This window comes from Dipodomys merriami, unplaced genomic scaffold, assembly GCF_024711535.1.
Source record: "Dipodomys merriami isolate MVZ:Mamm:240054 unplaced genomic scaffold, mDipMer1.0.p SCAF_5, whole genome shotgun sequence".
NCBI lineage: Eukaryota > Metazoa > Chordata > Mammalia > Rodentia > Heteromyidae > Dipodomys > Dipodomys merriami.
Genome location: NW_027206068.1, coordinates 37,553,859 through 37,569,457, shown reverse-complemented (window position 1 = coordinate 37,569,457; position 15,599 = coordinate 37,553,859). Strand labels below are relative to the sequence as shown.

General features: G+C 35.2%; 1 protein-coding gene across 5 annotated transcripts in view; it reads left to right on the top strand.

Moving 5' to 3' along the window:
- The window catches only part of Slc25a40 (solute carrier family 25 member 40), a 40,122-nt gene that overhangs the window by 8,358 nt on the left and 16,165 nt on the right, over positions 1-15,599 (top strand). For 4 of the 5 annotated variants that reach the window (XR_011366909.1, XM_069996404.1, XM_069996403.1 and 1 more), the window contains 7 exons: positions 1,143-1,202; positions 3,191-3,297; positions 5,317-5,384; positions 6,899-7,023; positions 7,713-7,886; positions 10,819-10,928; positions 11,612-11,693. Coding sequence is in view for 4 of the 5 variants with exons in the window: in XM_069996404.1 (XP_069852505.1) it covers positions 1,143-1,202; positions 3,191-3,297; positions 5,317-5,384; positions 6,899-7,023; positions 7,713-7,886; positions 10,819-10,928; positions 11,612-11,693 (726 nt within the window). In the remaining variant the exon portion in view is untranslated. Of the gene's footprint in view, positions 1-1,142; positions 1,203-2,209; positions 2,303-3,190; positions 3,298-5,316; positions 5,385-6,898; positions 7,024-7,712; positions 7,887-10,818; positions 10,929-11,611; positions 11,694-15,599 lie in introns of those variants that run through there. The other variant, XM_069996406.1, reaches the window with a different exon arrangement.

The following is a 15,599-nucleotide window of genomic DNA, read 5'->3' as shown; positions in this document are numbered from 1 at the left end:
ATATTCTTACTCAATGTGGTTACTTACAGTTAGAGCTCTACCACTGGAGCCACACCTCAAGCCTGCCTTTTCACTAGTTAATTTGGGGTAGAGTCTTCTGATCTTTTCTTTCTGGTCTGGCTTTGAACCATAATCCTCCAAAGCTCAGCCTCTGAATAGCTAGGATTATAGGCATAAACCAGCAATACCCAACTTGTTTTTCTATTTCTTATTGTGAGTTTCTTATAGACATAGTCAAATGGTATAGGTAACAATTTAGCATTGTAATTATTTTAAGTTGGTTAGGTTTTTTAATTAAGTAGATGAATGCTTAGAACAAATAAAGTACATTATTTTATAATGCATCTTCAGATTACAATTTGGGACTATGTAATGTGACTTCAGATAGGGCAACGTTTTCTTGGAATTAACATGTGGCATTTTTTTCCTTCTTAGATAAAATAAAGCATGCAAATTAAAATGGTGTGATTTGCCATGCTGTTGCCAAATGATATAACCTAATTCTATAATAATCTGACTAGCTTACTCAAGTTTTCATTTCCTACAGCTTTTGTTGATATAGGTTAATTTAACAGATTAGGAAGACTAATATCGATTACTAATTACTTGTGATACAAACTTATTGTGAAATCTTTAAATAGACTTTTGAAACTTTCATTCCTTGCTTTTGGAGACTATTCTTCTAACTAGTAGGTATAAGTAGTTTAGTATTAATGCTAGTGGAATGTGGTTGTAGCTATATTATAAATGACTATACCTGTGAGGGAATTAACTGCACTATTTCTTTGCACTAGTCCTCTTTAAGCAAGACTTAAGGGCAAAAATGTTAGAAAGTTATATTGAAGAGCTAGGAATATAGTTTAGTGGGTAAGTATTTTCAAGACTACTTCCATAGTTTTTGTTTTGTTTTGCTTTGTTGGTCATGAGTCTTGAACTCTGGGCCTGAGTGCTGTCTCCCAGCTCTTTGAGCTCAAGGCTAGTGTTCTACCACTTGAGCCACAGTGACACTTCCAGACTTCCATAGTTTTATATGAGCATTACAAAACAGTGAGGAAGGGTATGAATTTGTGTTTTATGTTTTCTGGGAAATTTCTATAAAATTTAAACATATCATTTGTTAATTGAAACTTATGTATTCATAGTGACACCACTGGATGTAGTTAAAATTCGACTCCAAGCTCAGAGAAACCCCTTTCCCAAAGGTATGTGTGTTACTTACCCTGAAAATGTTATGTTAGATCTATAAACGTGTCTACAGTCATTTTGATTTGACTCATACTACTTTTGATAATTTATTAAAATGGATGTCCAATGCAGAAATGTTTGCTCACCATTTTATGAGTGTAGGCAGATACACAAACATACATATGTACACACATACCTATTATATCTACCATTCTTAAGACCTATTAAGTAAAGCTGCAGATTGTATATACTATATATGTGTGTGTATACCTCTCAAGTAAGATCAGAATTGTACTTGTAAGACACCTTAGAATCTTAACTTCCTCTTTTGTCTAAGTCTTCCATCCATTCTCTGACATTTCTAACAATTAACTGTTGCTTAAATCCAGTTATTGGAAATTCGTAATTAGGCAGCCTGGTTAATTGCTAGACAGGAGTTCTTGTGGAATTTGATAGAAGTAATTATATGTTTCTTAAGTTGAGCAAGAATACCAGTTTCATGGTCAATCTATTTTTAACATACTTGGGAGGCTGGGGATGTAGCTTAGTAGTAGAGAACTTGCTTTGTAGGCACACAGCCCTGAGCTTAAAACATGAAAACCAAACCAAACCAAAAAAGTATTAAATAGTAGATGATAGGGCTGGGAATGTGGCTTAGAGGTACAGTGCTTGCCTAGTATGTATGACACCCTGGGTTTGATTCCTCAGGGCCACATACACAGAAAAAGCTGGAAGTGGAGCTGTGGCTCAAGTGGTAGAGCACTAGCCTTGAACAAAAAGAAGCTCAGGGACAGTGCTCAGGCCCTGAGTTCAAGCCCCTGGACTAGCAAAAAACAAATAGCAGAGGATAGACTGGACTGTGAGAAAATTGTGTTGATGGCATAGAAATGGAATGTAATGAACAGCTCATTTTTTCAGATAAATAAAAGGATAGATGAATAATTAGAAACAACTGAAATGTAATTTCTTACACACTAAAGAAAGTCTTGAAGCTAGGTTCAGTGACTCATGCTTGTAATCCTAGGTATTTGAGAGACTGAGATTGGGAGGATTGAAGTTTGAGTTTAGCTCAGACAAAGAGTTCATGAGATCCCTTCTCAACCAGTCATTGAATTCAGTAAGTACCTCTGTTGTTCCAGCTATGCAGGAGGTTGAGATCAGCAAGATCAAGGTTCCAGGCAAGCCTGGACAAAAATATTTTTCAAAACTCCATCTCTATGGAAGAACTGGGCATATAGAAAGCATAAAATAGGAGGATCAAGGTCTGAGCTTACACCTGAGAAAAAAGCAAGACCCTCTTTCAAAAGGTCCAATGTTCAAAAGGGCTGTAGTTGTAGCTCTTTCAATAGAGAGCTTGCCTACCAATTTGAATTTAAACCCTTGACTTCAAACTCCAGTAACTCCATCAAACAATGAAATCCAAAAGCAAAAGGGGATATTTAGACTTACACATTATAGTACTCAGAAAACTGCATAAACAAAACACAATTTTGGCAAAAACAGTGGACCTAGTAAATAATTTGGTATTAGTGAAAGTTGTAGGAAGTTACCAATGGCTAGACTAGGCAGTACAGACATAGAGGAAGAGCCAGAGTATAGCATTATTTACATTGAGGAATACAATTATTCTCTCTAATCCATTTATATCTAAATTTCTCATGCATACTTTTAAGTAAAAGAGGTATGCATCCATATTCTCTTTCTAAATCAAGCCTTTCTTCCTTTGTCTTGTTTCTTCCCGTGAATAACATAATTTATTTCTGTGTACATTTCTGACAAAATAAAAATTTATGACTAATTTATTCCATGACTTTTCACAAGTGAGTTTAGAACCCATTGCCATATCATTAAGCAAAATGGATTCATTCTTGAATGGAGTTACTTTACTTTTTCAAGGTAATTTATCTTTCCATAGTTTTCTAGTCTCCCCATTATTCTTTTTTTATTTGTCTATAAAACTATTAATTATGTGAGGTAATTACTGACTGCTGGACTCCTTTGTCAGGAAAATGCTTTATGTACAGTAATGGACTCATGGATCACATGTGTATCTGTGAAGAGGCAGGCAGCAAAGCATGGTACGAGAAGCCAGGAAACTTCCGGGGAACATTGGTAAGGAGATTATATTGTTTAGAATCCTGTATGTTTTCTATTTTTACGCTTCCAATCATAGGGAAGTAAAGAAGTCCATCATGTTAAGTCAGAAAAAATGAAGTATTTATTTCCTCTTAGCTCTTTGATATCTTTTCTTGGTTTATGCTTTTTATGGAGAAATAAAAGAGGGTGTAGTTTTATAAAATTAGGTATTTTTATTTTGAGATAATTGTAGATCGCATGTAATATTAAGAGAATGGTACAAACAAATCTCATCTCTGTTCTTTCCAGTTTTATCCAGTGGTAATAACACCTTACAGTAGTAGGGAAGGTCACAACTGAGGTATTAATGTTAACTTAAAAATTTATTCTATCATTACAGTGATTGTGCCTGTTCCCCTTTTAGAGCTAGCTACAACCTATGCTCTGCTCTTACTTACCTCTGGCAATTACTAATCTGTTCTCAATTTATAAAATTTTGTCATTTCAAAAGCACTAGATGTGTGGAATCATAATATGTCTAACTTTTAGGGATTTGGCTTTTTTGGGAGGTGGTGGTGGGGGCGTATAACTGAGATTTGAAATCAGAGCCTTGCAATAGCTCGGCAAGCACTCTACTGCTTGAGAACCTCCAGTTCCTTTGGCTTTTCAAGGTTTTAAAAGTTTTTAGATAGAGGGCCTTGCCTTTTGCCAGGACCACTCTAGAGCATAGTCTTCCTACTATGCCTCCCAGTTTCCTGGGATTGCAGTCACCTATACTTGGCATATATGTTGAGAATGGGGTCTTGCTACCTTTTTACCCAACTGTCTTTAAGTATATCTACATTCCCAGTTTCTGATTCCAAGTAGGATTACAGGTCAGAGCCACCACACCCAGCTCTTTTTTGTTATTTGCTTTCTTTTTAAGTTTCTTATTGTAGTATAAGCTGCCATAGAACTAACTCTTTCTCTATACAGACACACACCACACCACACCACACCTCACACACGCCACATACTACACATACCACAAACACATATTATATCCTCCCAAGTCAAAGGATTATAGGCATTTTTAACTTAAAATGATTTTCCAGGTTGTTACATGTGTCAATCATGTTCCTCTTTATTGCTTATTAGTATTCCATGGTGTACATGTGCAACAGTTTGCTTTCAAGGCTGTTTTCAGTTTTTAGCTTTTTGGAACAAAAATTCTTGTAAATATTTGCATCTTTTTATGATAAAGTAAGCCTCAAGAGCATTTGGCTAGAGTAGAGCAGTTATTGTCTTAAAACTTTAAGCTTACTATGTTTCACTTTTCCTAGGACAACATGCCATCCTTTGTGATGAGCTTTGTAAATAACACAGTGTTTTATGGCTCATTAATATCATAGCATGTCATATTTTATTTCTTCTTAGTCCCAAATAATTTTTCTTGACTATCTGGAATTGGGATTGGCGGATCACATCATACCACTAAATTTATACTTTGGAGAAAGTGCCCTCCTATTTTCCAGCATGACTATACCATTTTATTCCCAGCAGAAATTTATGAGGACTCCTATCTGTTCATATTGTCATTAATACTTGTTATCTGTCTTATTTATTTTTGAGATGAGTCCCGAGTTCAAGCCCCAGTACCACCTCAAAAAAAAAGTGATGGAAGGAGTGAGAATGATTGGACTATGTTGTATGTATGTGTAGAAATACCACAATGAAACTACCCTTGTACATCTGTGTGCCAGTTAAAAAGAAACTTATAGAAGTGAAAAAGCGTTGAAGTAGCACTAAGTAGTACAATCCAGAGCCAAGTAATAGAGACAGTATTCTGTAAAAAGTATTTTCCACAGGTGTTCATTTTATTTACGTTAAAATTGTCTTTTTTAAGAAAAAAAAAGAATAAACATACTTAAATCCAAGAAGCTTTTATTTTAGAAATCAATGCATAAAAGAATCATCAGTTATCATAATATATTATATATATATATATATATATATATCAAGTTTAGGGATAATTTTGACTTTTTTTATATATAGCAATGTGCTTTTCTATTATAGGATGCCTTTGTAAAAATCATTCGAAATGAAGGCATTAAATCCCTGTGGAGTGGTCTTCCTCCTACTCTGTAAGTTGAAATCAAATACTTTTTCTATAAGTGATGGTTGTAATCAGCATGGTTAGACAAAGTCTTCATTTTAAATATTTGTGCTCTTCCTGAAACATTGTGATGTACTTGGAGGACTCAGACCCTCAGGAGGGCTGTGCTCATGGATATGGTTCATTACAGCTAAAAGCAAAATGGGTAAGGAAAAAGGGACATTGGGAATTGACCAGTCTGTGGACTTCCAAAGTCATCTCTTAGGGCATTGCAAATTAGTTTTCTATCTGACTAGATATAATGTGCAGCATTTTTGCCTTAGTAAACCCAGTTGAGTTTGCCAAATTTTATTGGACATTGGTTATGAAGGAACATTTCATTTGTGTGATAAGCTCTGATTAATAAAACTTCTAGCTCCCAGAAAGTAAGCATGTATGATAGATGATCCGTATGGCTTTATACTTGTTCCTGAACCTTTTAAAATGTCATATATAATATAATGTATTATATTAAAATATATTTAAAATATTATAATGGTCAACATTAATTAAAAAGGCAGATCTGGAAGACCAGAAACAAAGTCATGAAATTGTAAACGATGCCTAATAATCATTTCCTATTTATGACTTGGGATTATGCTCTTTAAATGATCTGAGCTTGGTTACATGATAGTTAATGCTGTATATCATATTGTAATTTATCTTCATGAGAATCATTTAAAATTTTGGAGGGCATATGCCTTTTATATATTTTTAAACTGTTTACTAAGTAATATATAGTTGTTAAATAAACAGATAAATCATGGACTGATGGGATTTTTAATTTATTATTTTCTTGTAGCTCCTAATATTGAATTTTGTGGGGGATGGTTGCCTCCAGCCCTTTTTGCTCATTAGTTTATATTTGTTATACAAGAGGAAGGATTTCATCGTTACCTCTCCACACATTTTCACACTGTATTCCAATCTTACTCCCTCTATCAGACTTCTCCTCCCCCAATAGCATTCCTAACAGATTTCCTTATTTTATTTTCATAGAAACAATCTGTATCAAGGGTATTCAGCCTCCTTTATCCTTTATCCTTCTGCCTTCTCTGGCTATTTTTTTAGATAGGCCTTTATTTTATGCCCTGGCTAATCTGAAGTGTGATCATCCTTCTTGTGCCTTCCTGTGGTCTGGGGAAGACAGGCATGCACCAGCCTTTATGCCTTCCCTGTAGGTGGGGCAAAGGTACATAATACCTAGTCATTGAATGCCATGAAGTCTTTCATAATTGAATATTCTGACTGGCCTTGAGCCATCATTTCCCATTTCTGTTTCACAGGTAGCCAGGATTACAGGCTTGAGTCATTTTACCTGGCTATAATATTTCAGTATAATAGTATTTGTTAAGTCCTCTCTAACTCCCACCCCAATACTGGGGATTCAACATAGGGCCTCATAATTGTTAAGTAAATACTTTGTCACTTGAACCATGCCTTTGAGTCCTTTTTGAGAATTTTTGAAAAGTCTGAACAAATTTCTTTGTGTGCTTTTAACAGAGTGATGGCAGTTCCTGCCACAGTTGTCTATTTTACCTGCTATGATCAATTAACTGCTCTTCTGAGATCTAAATTAGGAGAAAATGAAACTCGAATACCAATTGTTGCTGGAATTCTGGCCAGATGTAAGTAATAAGCTTTTATTTTCATTTTGGTTTTTGTTTAGAATATCTTTAAAATTTGACCTTCTTAAAGAATTTGTACAATGTACAGCATGCTGGTAAAATATAAAATATACTTTGTATTCTGTTTTGTGCTGGCTTGTTATTGTCTAGACTCTAGAAGTCACATGGTAATGGAGGTTGTCACCAGTATGGGATGCAGTTAGCCCATGTTGCTTAAAGCTTGGACATTTTTTAGAGTAATGCTAAAATTGTGTCTTATTCATTTAAATTTCTAAGGAATCATCTGAATTTAGACATGATTTAGGCCAATGTCTTGAATCATTTTCCTTATAAAGTTGAGGACTGACTCTGTGCTTGGAGAATGAGATTTGCTTCTGTTAAGAAAAAAAATGTTTTTCTTTGTGAAATATGAGTGATGTTATTTGGGGGTCTTAACCAGAATTGGTGATAACATAGTTGACTGTAACTTTATCTATCTTGAAAGTGTTGATACAGGTATTTTTTCCCTTGATAAATGTTTCTGTTTTCATACATCATTTTCTGGTTTCAAGTGGGTTAATATAATTAGACATTTGGTGTCAAGTTTACAGATATTTTAGAATCAAAGATTAAATGTCATAAAAACATATTAAATATTTGTGCATTTAGAATTGCATACTACATAGTTTTTTTTCTCTTATTTGTATTAGTTGGTGCAGTAAGTGTGATAAGTCCATTAGAATTGATTAGAACCAAGATGCAGTCCAAGAAGTTTTCTTACAAGGAACTACGTCAATTTATCAGCCAGAAAGTATCTGAAGATGGTTGGGTTTCCCTCTGGAAGGGCTGGGCGCCTACTATTCTTAGAGATGTGCCTTTCTCAGGTAGGATTTGTGTTATTCATATTTACTAAATTTGAGGTATCTTTATCTTACCAATCTACTTTTTACCTTTATAAAGGTAAGTTATTTTCTCATCTGACCACACATTTCTAGTTGATTGTTGTTTTTCAATGAATTTTTGCTAAACAGTGAATTGTTTTTGTCTGTTATTGAGTCTTAAAATTCTTGTTGTGCAGGTGCCAGTTTTTTGGTCCTATAATCCTAGCTGCTTGGAGGAAAATAGAGATCAGGATATTACAGTTCGGCAGAAATGTCATAAGACTTCCATCTCAGCCAATAACTGGGCATAGTGGTATATACCTTCATCCCAGCTATTGTAGGGAGCATAAGTAGAAGGATTGTAGTCCAGGTTTATCCAGGCAAAAGTGCTATTCAAAATGTAGCTCAAACCAAAAGGGCTGAAAGTATAGTTCAAGCAGTAGACTACCTTCCTAGCAACTGTCAGGCCCTGAGTTCAAACCCAGTGCCACCCACAAAAGAGAAAAAAAATATCTTTCTTTACTCCAAGTTTTCCTAAGATTTTTTCTTGTTTTTATATGTAACTGTGTTTTATTCATTTTTAATCTTATTTATAAGGGAATAGTAGTACTACAAAAATACTTAGTTTATGTTTCTATGAAATAGTTTTACCTATTGAATTTAATGGTTTATACAAATACCATAGACACATTTCATATGTATATATATACATTTTGTTAGGAAATAGTGAACTCTTCTAAAGTAACTAGATAAATTTGTATATCTAAAAGAGATGTATTGCATCTCTTGTACTTTCATACCTTTCATACCTTTTAACAGCTTAGAAATTGAAAGTAGTATTTCATGTTAATTTACATTTTCCTGATTACCAGTAAGATTGGGCACTGTTTCATTAGCCATTCAGTTACTTATAATTGATTTTCAGTCTATGGATAGCCCATGGTAGCTTCTGAACTCAACATCCTTTATTGAGTAACTAGAGTTGCTGCTGAGATATTTAATGTCATCTCTGCCAGATCAAATTTTCATGGATTCCTGGATTTGTTTCATTGGTTAATTTGTCCAAGTATGTGTGCATATTTCTCCTAAATTACTGTAGCTTTATAAAAATCTTGATATTACCTCATTTTTCATTTCTAGGAATGTTTATGTTATTAATCTTTTAAAGATTTTAAAATATTTAACTTTGTCCTAATGAAGAATGTATGATGCTTTGTAGATATAACTTATAGGTAATACTCATCCCTCAGCTGTTGGTAGCTATTTTATTTGGCCTTGTGCCACATAGCCATTGTTGTAACTCTACTTTTTAAAGTTACATGTTGTAAAACTTTGTAGCTGGTAAAAATTTTTATTTTTTGCTAGGCACTGGTGGCTAACGCCTGTAGTCATAACTACTCAGGACATTGAGATCACAGTTCAAAGCCAGTCTGGCAGGAAAGTCCATCTCCAATAAACCACTCAGAAAACTGGAAGTGGTTCTGTGGCTCAAATAGTAGAGTGTCTGCCTTGAGCTGAAGAGCTGATGGATAGCACTCAGGCCTAGAGTTCAAGACCCACGACCGACAAAAAAATAAAGTAAAATAAAATAAATTACTTTTTAGTTTATATCCATCTACCTTTAAGGTACTGTTACAAATTCTTATTTGTCTAAATACCACTTGGGTTTCTACTTACATATTGTCTAAATATATCAGGTATCCCTGTCATTTTATTTTGCTCAGTTTAAGGAAATAGTTCTGTCGTTTTAGCATTGCTAATTATTTTTACCACAGACTTTTGATTCATACCCCGTATCAAGTTAAAGATGTTCCCTTATATCTTTAGATTTTTTTTGGGGGGGGGCGGTCGTGGGGCCTGAACCCTGGGCCTGGGCTCTGTCCCTCAGTTCTTCAGCTCCAGGCTAGTGCTCTACCACTTGAGCCACAGCACAACTTCCAGTTTTCTGGTGGTTAACTGGAGATGTCTCATGGACTTTCTTGCCTGGTCTGGCTTTGAACCATGATCCTCTGATCGCAGCCTGCTGAATAGCTAGGATTACAGATGTGAGTCACTGGCGCCTGACTTATCTTTAGATTTTTCAAAGAACTTTATTTATTTGCTTTAAATAGAAATTATAGTTTTGTTTTTGTTTTTTGTCCATTGTGGGACCTGAACTCTGGGCCTGGGTGCTGTTCCTCAGCTCTTCAGCTCAAGGCAAATGCTCTACCACTTGAGGCACAGTGCCACTTGGGCTTTTCTGCTTATGTGGTGTTGCGGAATCGAACCCAATACTCATGCTTAAGCAAGCACTCTACAACTGAGACACCAAAGATAGATATCCCAGCCCCAAAGATAGATTTTTTTTTTAACATTTTATTTTATTGTAAAGGTGATATACAGAGGGGTTACAGTTACATAAGTAAGGTAATGAGTACATTTCTTGTTGAACCAAAGATAGATTTTTATCAAGTGATTTTTCATCATTCTTATATGATTTTTTTCAGTGTGGTTGGTAGTGTTTTATTGTATTATTTTTGCATTCCTGGGATAACATACAATAGTAAGAGTGATCTTGTATGAAAAACACTTTTTACTTCCATTTTTTCTCTTTTTTTGAAAAGGATTTTTATACCTATATTCATCGATTATATTTATATAATTTATATATGCTTTTTCTTTTTTCTCTTTGTCCTTGTCTGGTTTTTAAATTATTGTCCTATCTTATTGATATATTAATGGTTTTGGTGCTGTTTTGCTTTGTTTATAAGACTGCTTAAATATTATTGAGGATTTCCATCCCCACATTTTTACATATTATCCAGTCTAAGCAGAAATCAAGGTATACCAAGATTAGAATTTTTCCTTTCTTTTGATTTATAGTTTCATAAATCTTTTCTTTATAGTTTATACTTTATTTCTAAATATGTGCTCATTTCATTCTCTGTTTTTATAGCAATGTACTGGTATAACTATGAAATTTTAAAGAAGTGGTTATGTGAGAAATCTGGTTTATATGAACCAACATTTATGATCAGCTTTACTTCAGGGGCATTGTCTGGTTCTGTAAGTTTATTCTTTTGTTATTAATATTCCAGCAAATGGGAATTACATAGTAAAATAGATTAAAATATGCTATCAAACTTCATATATTTATTGAGAGTACTTTTTCTGTTGTATTGCTTTAAAACATATTTAAGCATAAAATCTTAAATCACTAAATAATTTACAATATGTCTAGTGTTTTATGTTTTATTTTAAATGTGTTATAACTTCTGGATTTGTTACATCATTACAGTTATAACCATGATTATTTTAAAAATTCCATTCTTAAAACATTCGCTGGAAATTTTTAAATATTTGCTACATACTGGCGAATTTCTGTATTAAAGTATGTGTTATGGCTTCATGTGAAGTAAAGGAGTAATGGAATCTACAGGAGCTTCAGAAACTGAATAGTGATTCAGAAATAGAGAAATCTGAGGCTTTGCCATGATACCTAGCTGTATAATCCCATTAAGTAAGGGATTCAGGTTTTTTTGAGGAATACACAGGACATACCTAAATCCTTTGTAAGGATTCCTTTTAGTAAACCTTAACTTTTCTTTAAATGTGCCTGAAAGTGATTGGAACTTGTTTATTATGATTTTCGTTATCATCCTTGTTTAAATAGTGCTAATTAGAATTTAAAAATACTTTAGCAAAACTTAAGAAGTAGATGTAAATTAATCAGTTTTACTTTCTGATAGTTTGCAGCTATTGTAACTTTACCATTTGATGTGGTGAAAACACAAAAACAGACACAGCTTTGGACTTCAGAAAGTCATAAAAGTAAGTTTAAGGCATTTTTCTTTTTCTCTCTAAGATATTAAGTCAGAAATACCTGAAATAAGAACCAGATTGTTTCTCTTATATATTAATTTCTAATGAATCTAAAAAGCATGTATTAGTGCAGTGAAATATCTAGAAATAAAAGTGCCATAAATCCAAACAAAATAAGAAATCAAAACTTGTTTTCTTTTCCCTTCTTTCTTCCTTAATTTCTTTCTTCCTTTCTTTTCTTTCCTTCCATTCTTCCTTTTCTTTCTTTCTTTCCTTTGCCATCCTGGAGCTTGAACTTAGGACCTAGGTACTTTCCTTGAACTTTTTTGTTCAAAGCTAGTGTTCTACCAGTTGAGCAATAATAAAGCACTTGCACCTTTTTGGTGGTTAATAAGTCTTAGTGACTTTCCAGCCTGGGCTAGTTTAGAACTGGGATCCGCAGAACTCAATCTCCTGAATAGCCTAGATTACAGGAATGAGCCATTAGCACCCAACTTTTGGAATACTTTTTTTTTTTTGGGGGGGGGGGGTCTGGTTGTGGGTCCTGAACTGTGGGCCTGGTTGCTGTCCCTCAGCTCTTCAGCTCAAGGCTAGCACTGTACCACTTGAGCCACAGCACCACTTCCGGCTTTTTTTTTTCTGCTTATGTGGTGCTGAGGAATCAAACCCAGGGCCTCAAGCATGCAAGGCAAGCGCACTACCACTGAACCACCTTCCCAGCACTGGAATATTTTTTGAAAGCATATATATTCCCTTTTCTTTGACTAGTGTTTAGCTTTTCATGTTTATAAGCATTGAAAAACTTTAATTTTTTTTAACCTGATTATTCATCTTTTTCTAACTTCTTTCTAACTTCTCTGTAACTTCTATTGCAAGAGTATATTATTCTATCTGGTTCTCCCATATCATCATTTATTCTTCTTTAAAAAGTATATAGCCAAAGAGGGGGTAGTAATGCTCAACAAGAATGTACTCATTACCTTACTCATGTAACTGTAACCCTCTGTACAGCATTTTTACAATAAAATAAAAAGTATAGCCAAGCCAGGCGCCAGTGGCTCACACTTGAAATCCTAGTTACTCAAGAGGCTGAGATGTGAGGATCACGGTTCAAAGGTAGCCTAGGCAGGAAAGGCTGTGAGACTCTTATCTCCAGTAAACCACCAGAAAACCGAAAGTGGTACTATGGCTCAAGCCTTGAGCTGAAGAGCTGAGGGATAGAGCTCAGGCCCAGAGTTCAAGCCCCATGACTGACCCCCCCCCCCAAAAATATATATATATAGCCAAGCTGGGCATAGTTGTACATGCCTGTAATCCCAGCACTCAGAAGGATTGAGAATTTTTGGTAAATCTTGATTATTTCATGGCCAGCCTGGACTATATGGTAAGATTTGTTTCAAAAGCAAGTACATAGATATATCTATATCTATATCTGCTTATATCTCCAACCTATGAGAAATAATCCATTACAAAACTGTGTTATATTAATTTGATAGCCTATTATATGTAAATAATTCATTCTTATGTATGACAGTATTTTACAAAAAAATTAAATAGAAGTAATATGAAAGAAAAATTGACTATAGGCCTCTGAAAAAAATCTGAGAGATAACTGCTGCCAACCTTGTCTTTGGCCCTTCAAATACCTAGCTTCCTCTACTATTAGGTACTAATAAAAACCAGGGAGATAATCAAGGCTTTCTTATACCTGGTTGCAGATATGAGCCTTGTAGCTGCTCATGCCATCTTACTTTTGTCATTGAAAATATTTTGTATCATTCCTCCTTGTAATCAGAATTGTTTTCATTTCCCTTGTTAATAAGCAAGCTCTTTGATACAGTAAGAATGTTTTCTTTGGTGTAATTTGTCATTTGTAAATTGTCATAATTTGTTCATTAAAATTGTGACTTTTTGTAGTAGTGGTCATGATGGTGGTGGTGGTGGTAGTGGTGGTGTGGAGGGAGAAAAGTAAGAATCGTTGCAGGTAGATTCTGATGAATACTCAAAATGATCCACTATTTACCTAAAATCACTGAGATAAACAGTCATTGGAGTTACTGAGGTGCTAAATTTTCAGAATGCATAAAACTTGATGGGTATCATTCCCAATATACTAACTAAATCTAGTGATGAGTGCATCTGAAAATAAAGAGCTGCAACTTTAAAAAAATTATTTGTTGTAAAGTTGATGTACAGAGGGGTTACATTCACATAACTAAGGTAATGAGTACATTTCTTGTCGAACATTGTTACCCCCTCCCTCATTTTTCTTCTACTTTCTCTGCTGACTCCCTCTCTCCCCTCCCCACAACTTTTTCTAAGCTGGCCTTTAACTTTGTAACCAAGGCTGACCTCAAATTCATGATCCTGCTGCTTCCACTGAGATTACAGGTATGTACCACCATAGCTGGCTTCAACTTTTTCAACTTGGTGCAAATCCACCAGAGATAAATCCATAGATAAATGTTCATTTTTCTCCAAACACAGTCAACATTCTAAACATTTTAAGACTGTTTTTGAAGCAAAGTTAACCAATGAAAAATGGTTGTATTTATGCCATGCGCCTGTGGCTCACACCTGTAATCTTAGCTACTCAGGAGGCTGAGATCTGAGGATCATGGTTCAAAGCCAGACTGGGCAGGAAAGTCCCTGTGAGACTTTTACCTCTTATAAACTACTCAGAAAAAACCAGTAGTGGTGCTGTGGCTCAAATGGGTAGAGCGCTAGCCTTGAACACAAAGAGGCTCAGGGACAATGCTCAGGCCCTGAGTCCAAGCCCCAAGACTGGCACCAAAAAAAAAAAAAAAAGAAAAGAAAAAGAAGAAGAAACAAAAAAAGGGGAAAAATGTTATAGTTTATATTTGGCAAATATACTTACTTAAATATCTTCCATCCTGACCAAAGGCACAAGGCCTATATACCTCTGATCATACAAAATAATATTTATCAAAATGAACTCCAGGAAGTGGAAATGAGGTTTTTTTTAAATTTGTTGCTGTTTTTGTCTTCTTTTTGTCTTACTTTGTTATTTTATATGTATGTCTTTGGGAGGGTAAGGAGAGACAAAGAAATGGAAGGAGAAAGGGTAAACAAATGCAGCAGTGGTACTCATCAGACTCTGTGTTGAAAATGAACTATACAACTTGTGGGTGGAGATGGGGTGGAAAAACTGGGAGGTTACAAGAAAAGGAGTGACACTGTCTAAAAGAAATGTACCTGACTTACATAATTGTAATCCACCTTTAGAATAACAATTAAGAAAAGTTTAAAAAAATCTTCCAGTTTAGCCAGGTTCTAGTGGCTAACACCTGTAATCCTAGCTAATCATGAGGCTGAGATCTGACTTGCTGACAAATCCATAAGACTATTCTCCAATTAATCAAAAAGCCAGAGGTGGATCTGTGGCTCAAGTGGTAGAGCACTAGCCTTGAAGAAAGTTTTCGGACAGGATATAGGCCCAAGTTCAAGCCCAGGACCAGCATACAGACACACACACACACACACACACACACACACACACACACACACACACACTCTCTCTCTCTCTCTCTCTCTCTCTCTCTCTCTCTCTCTCTCTCTCTCTCTCTCTACAGGTCCAAGTTCAAGCCCAGGAGACAGACAGACAGACAGACAGACACACACACACACACACACACACACACGATACAACTCCAAGTTCAAGCCCAGGACCAGCATGCACACACACACATACACTCCTATTCCTCAATCTTGTTATGGTGACTCATGCCTGTATTCCTAGATACTCGAGAGACTGATATCTGAGAATCACAGTTTAAAGCCAGCCTCAGCAGGAAAGCTCATTGAAACTGTTGTCACTAATTAACCACAAAAAAAAAAAAAGCTAGGGGGCTGGGAAGGTGGCTCAGTGGTAGAGCGCTTGCCTTGCATGCCTGA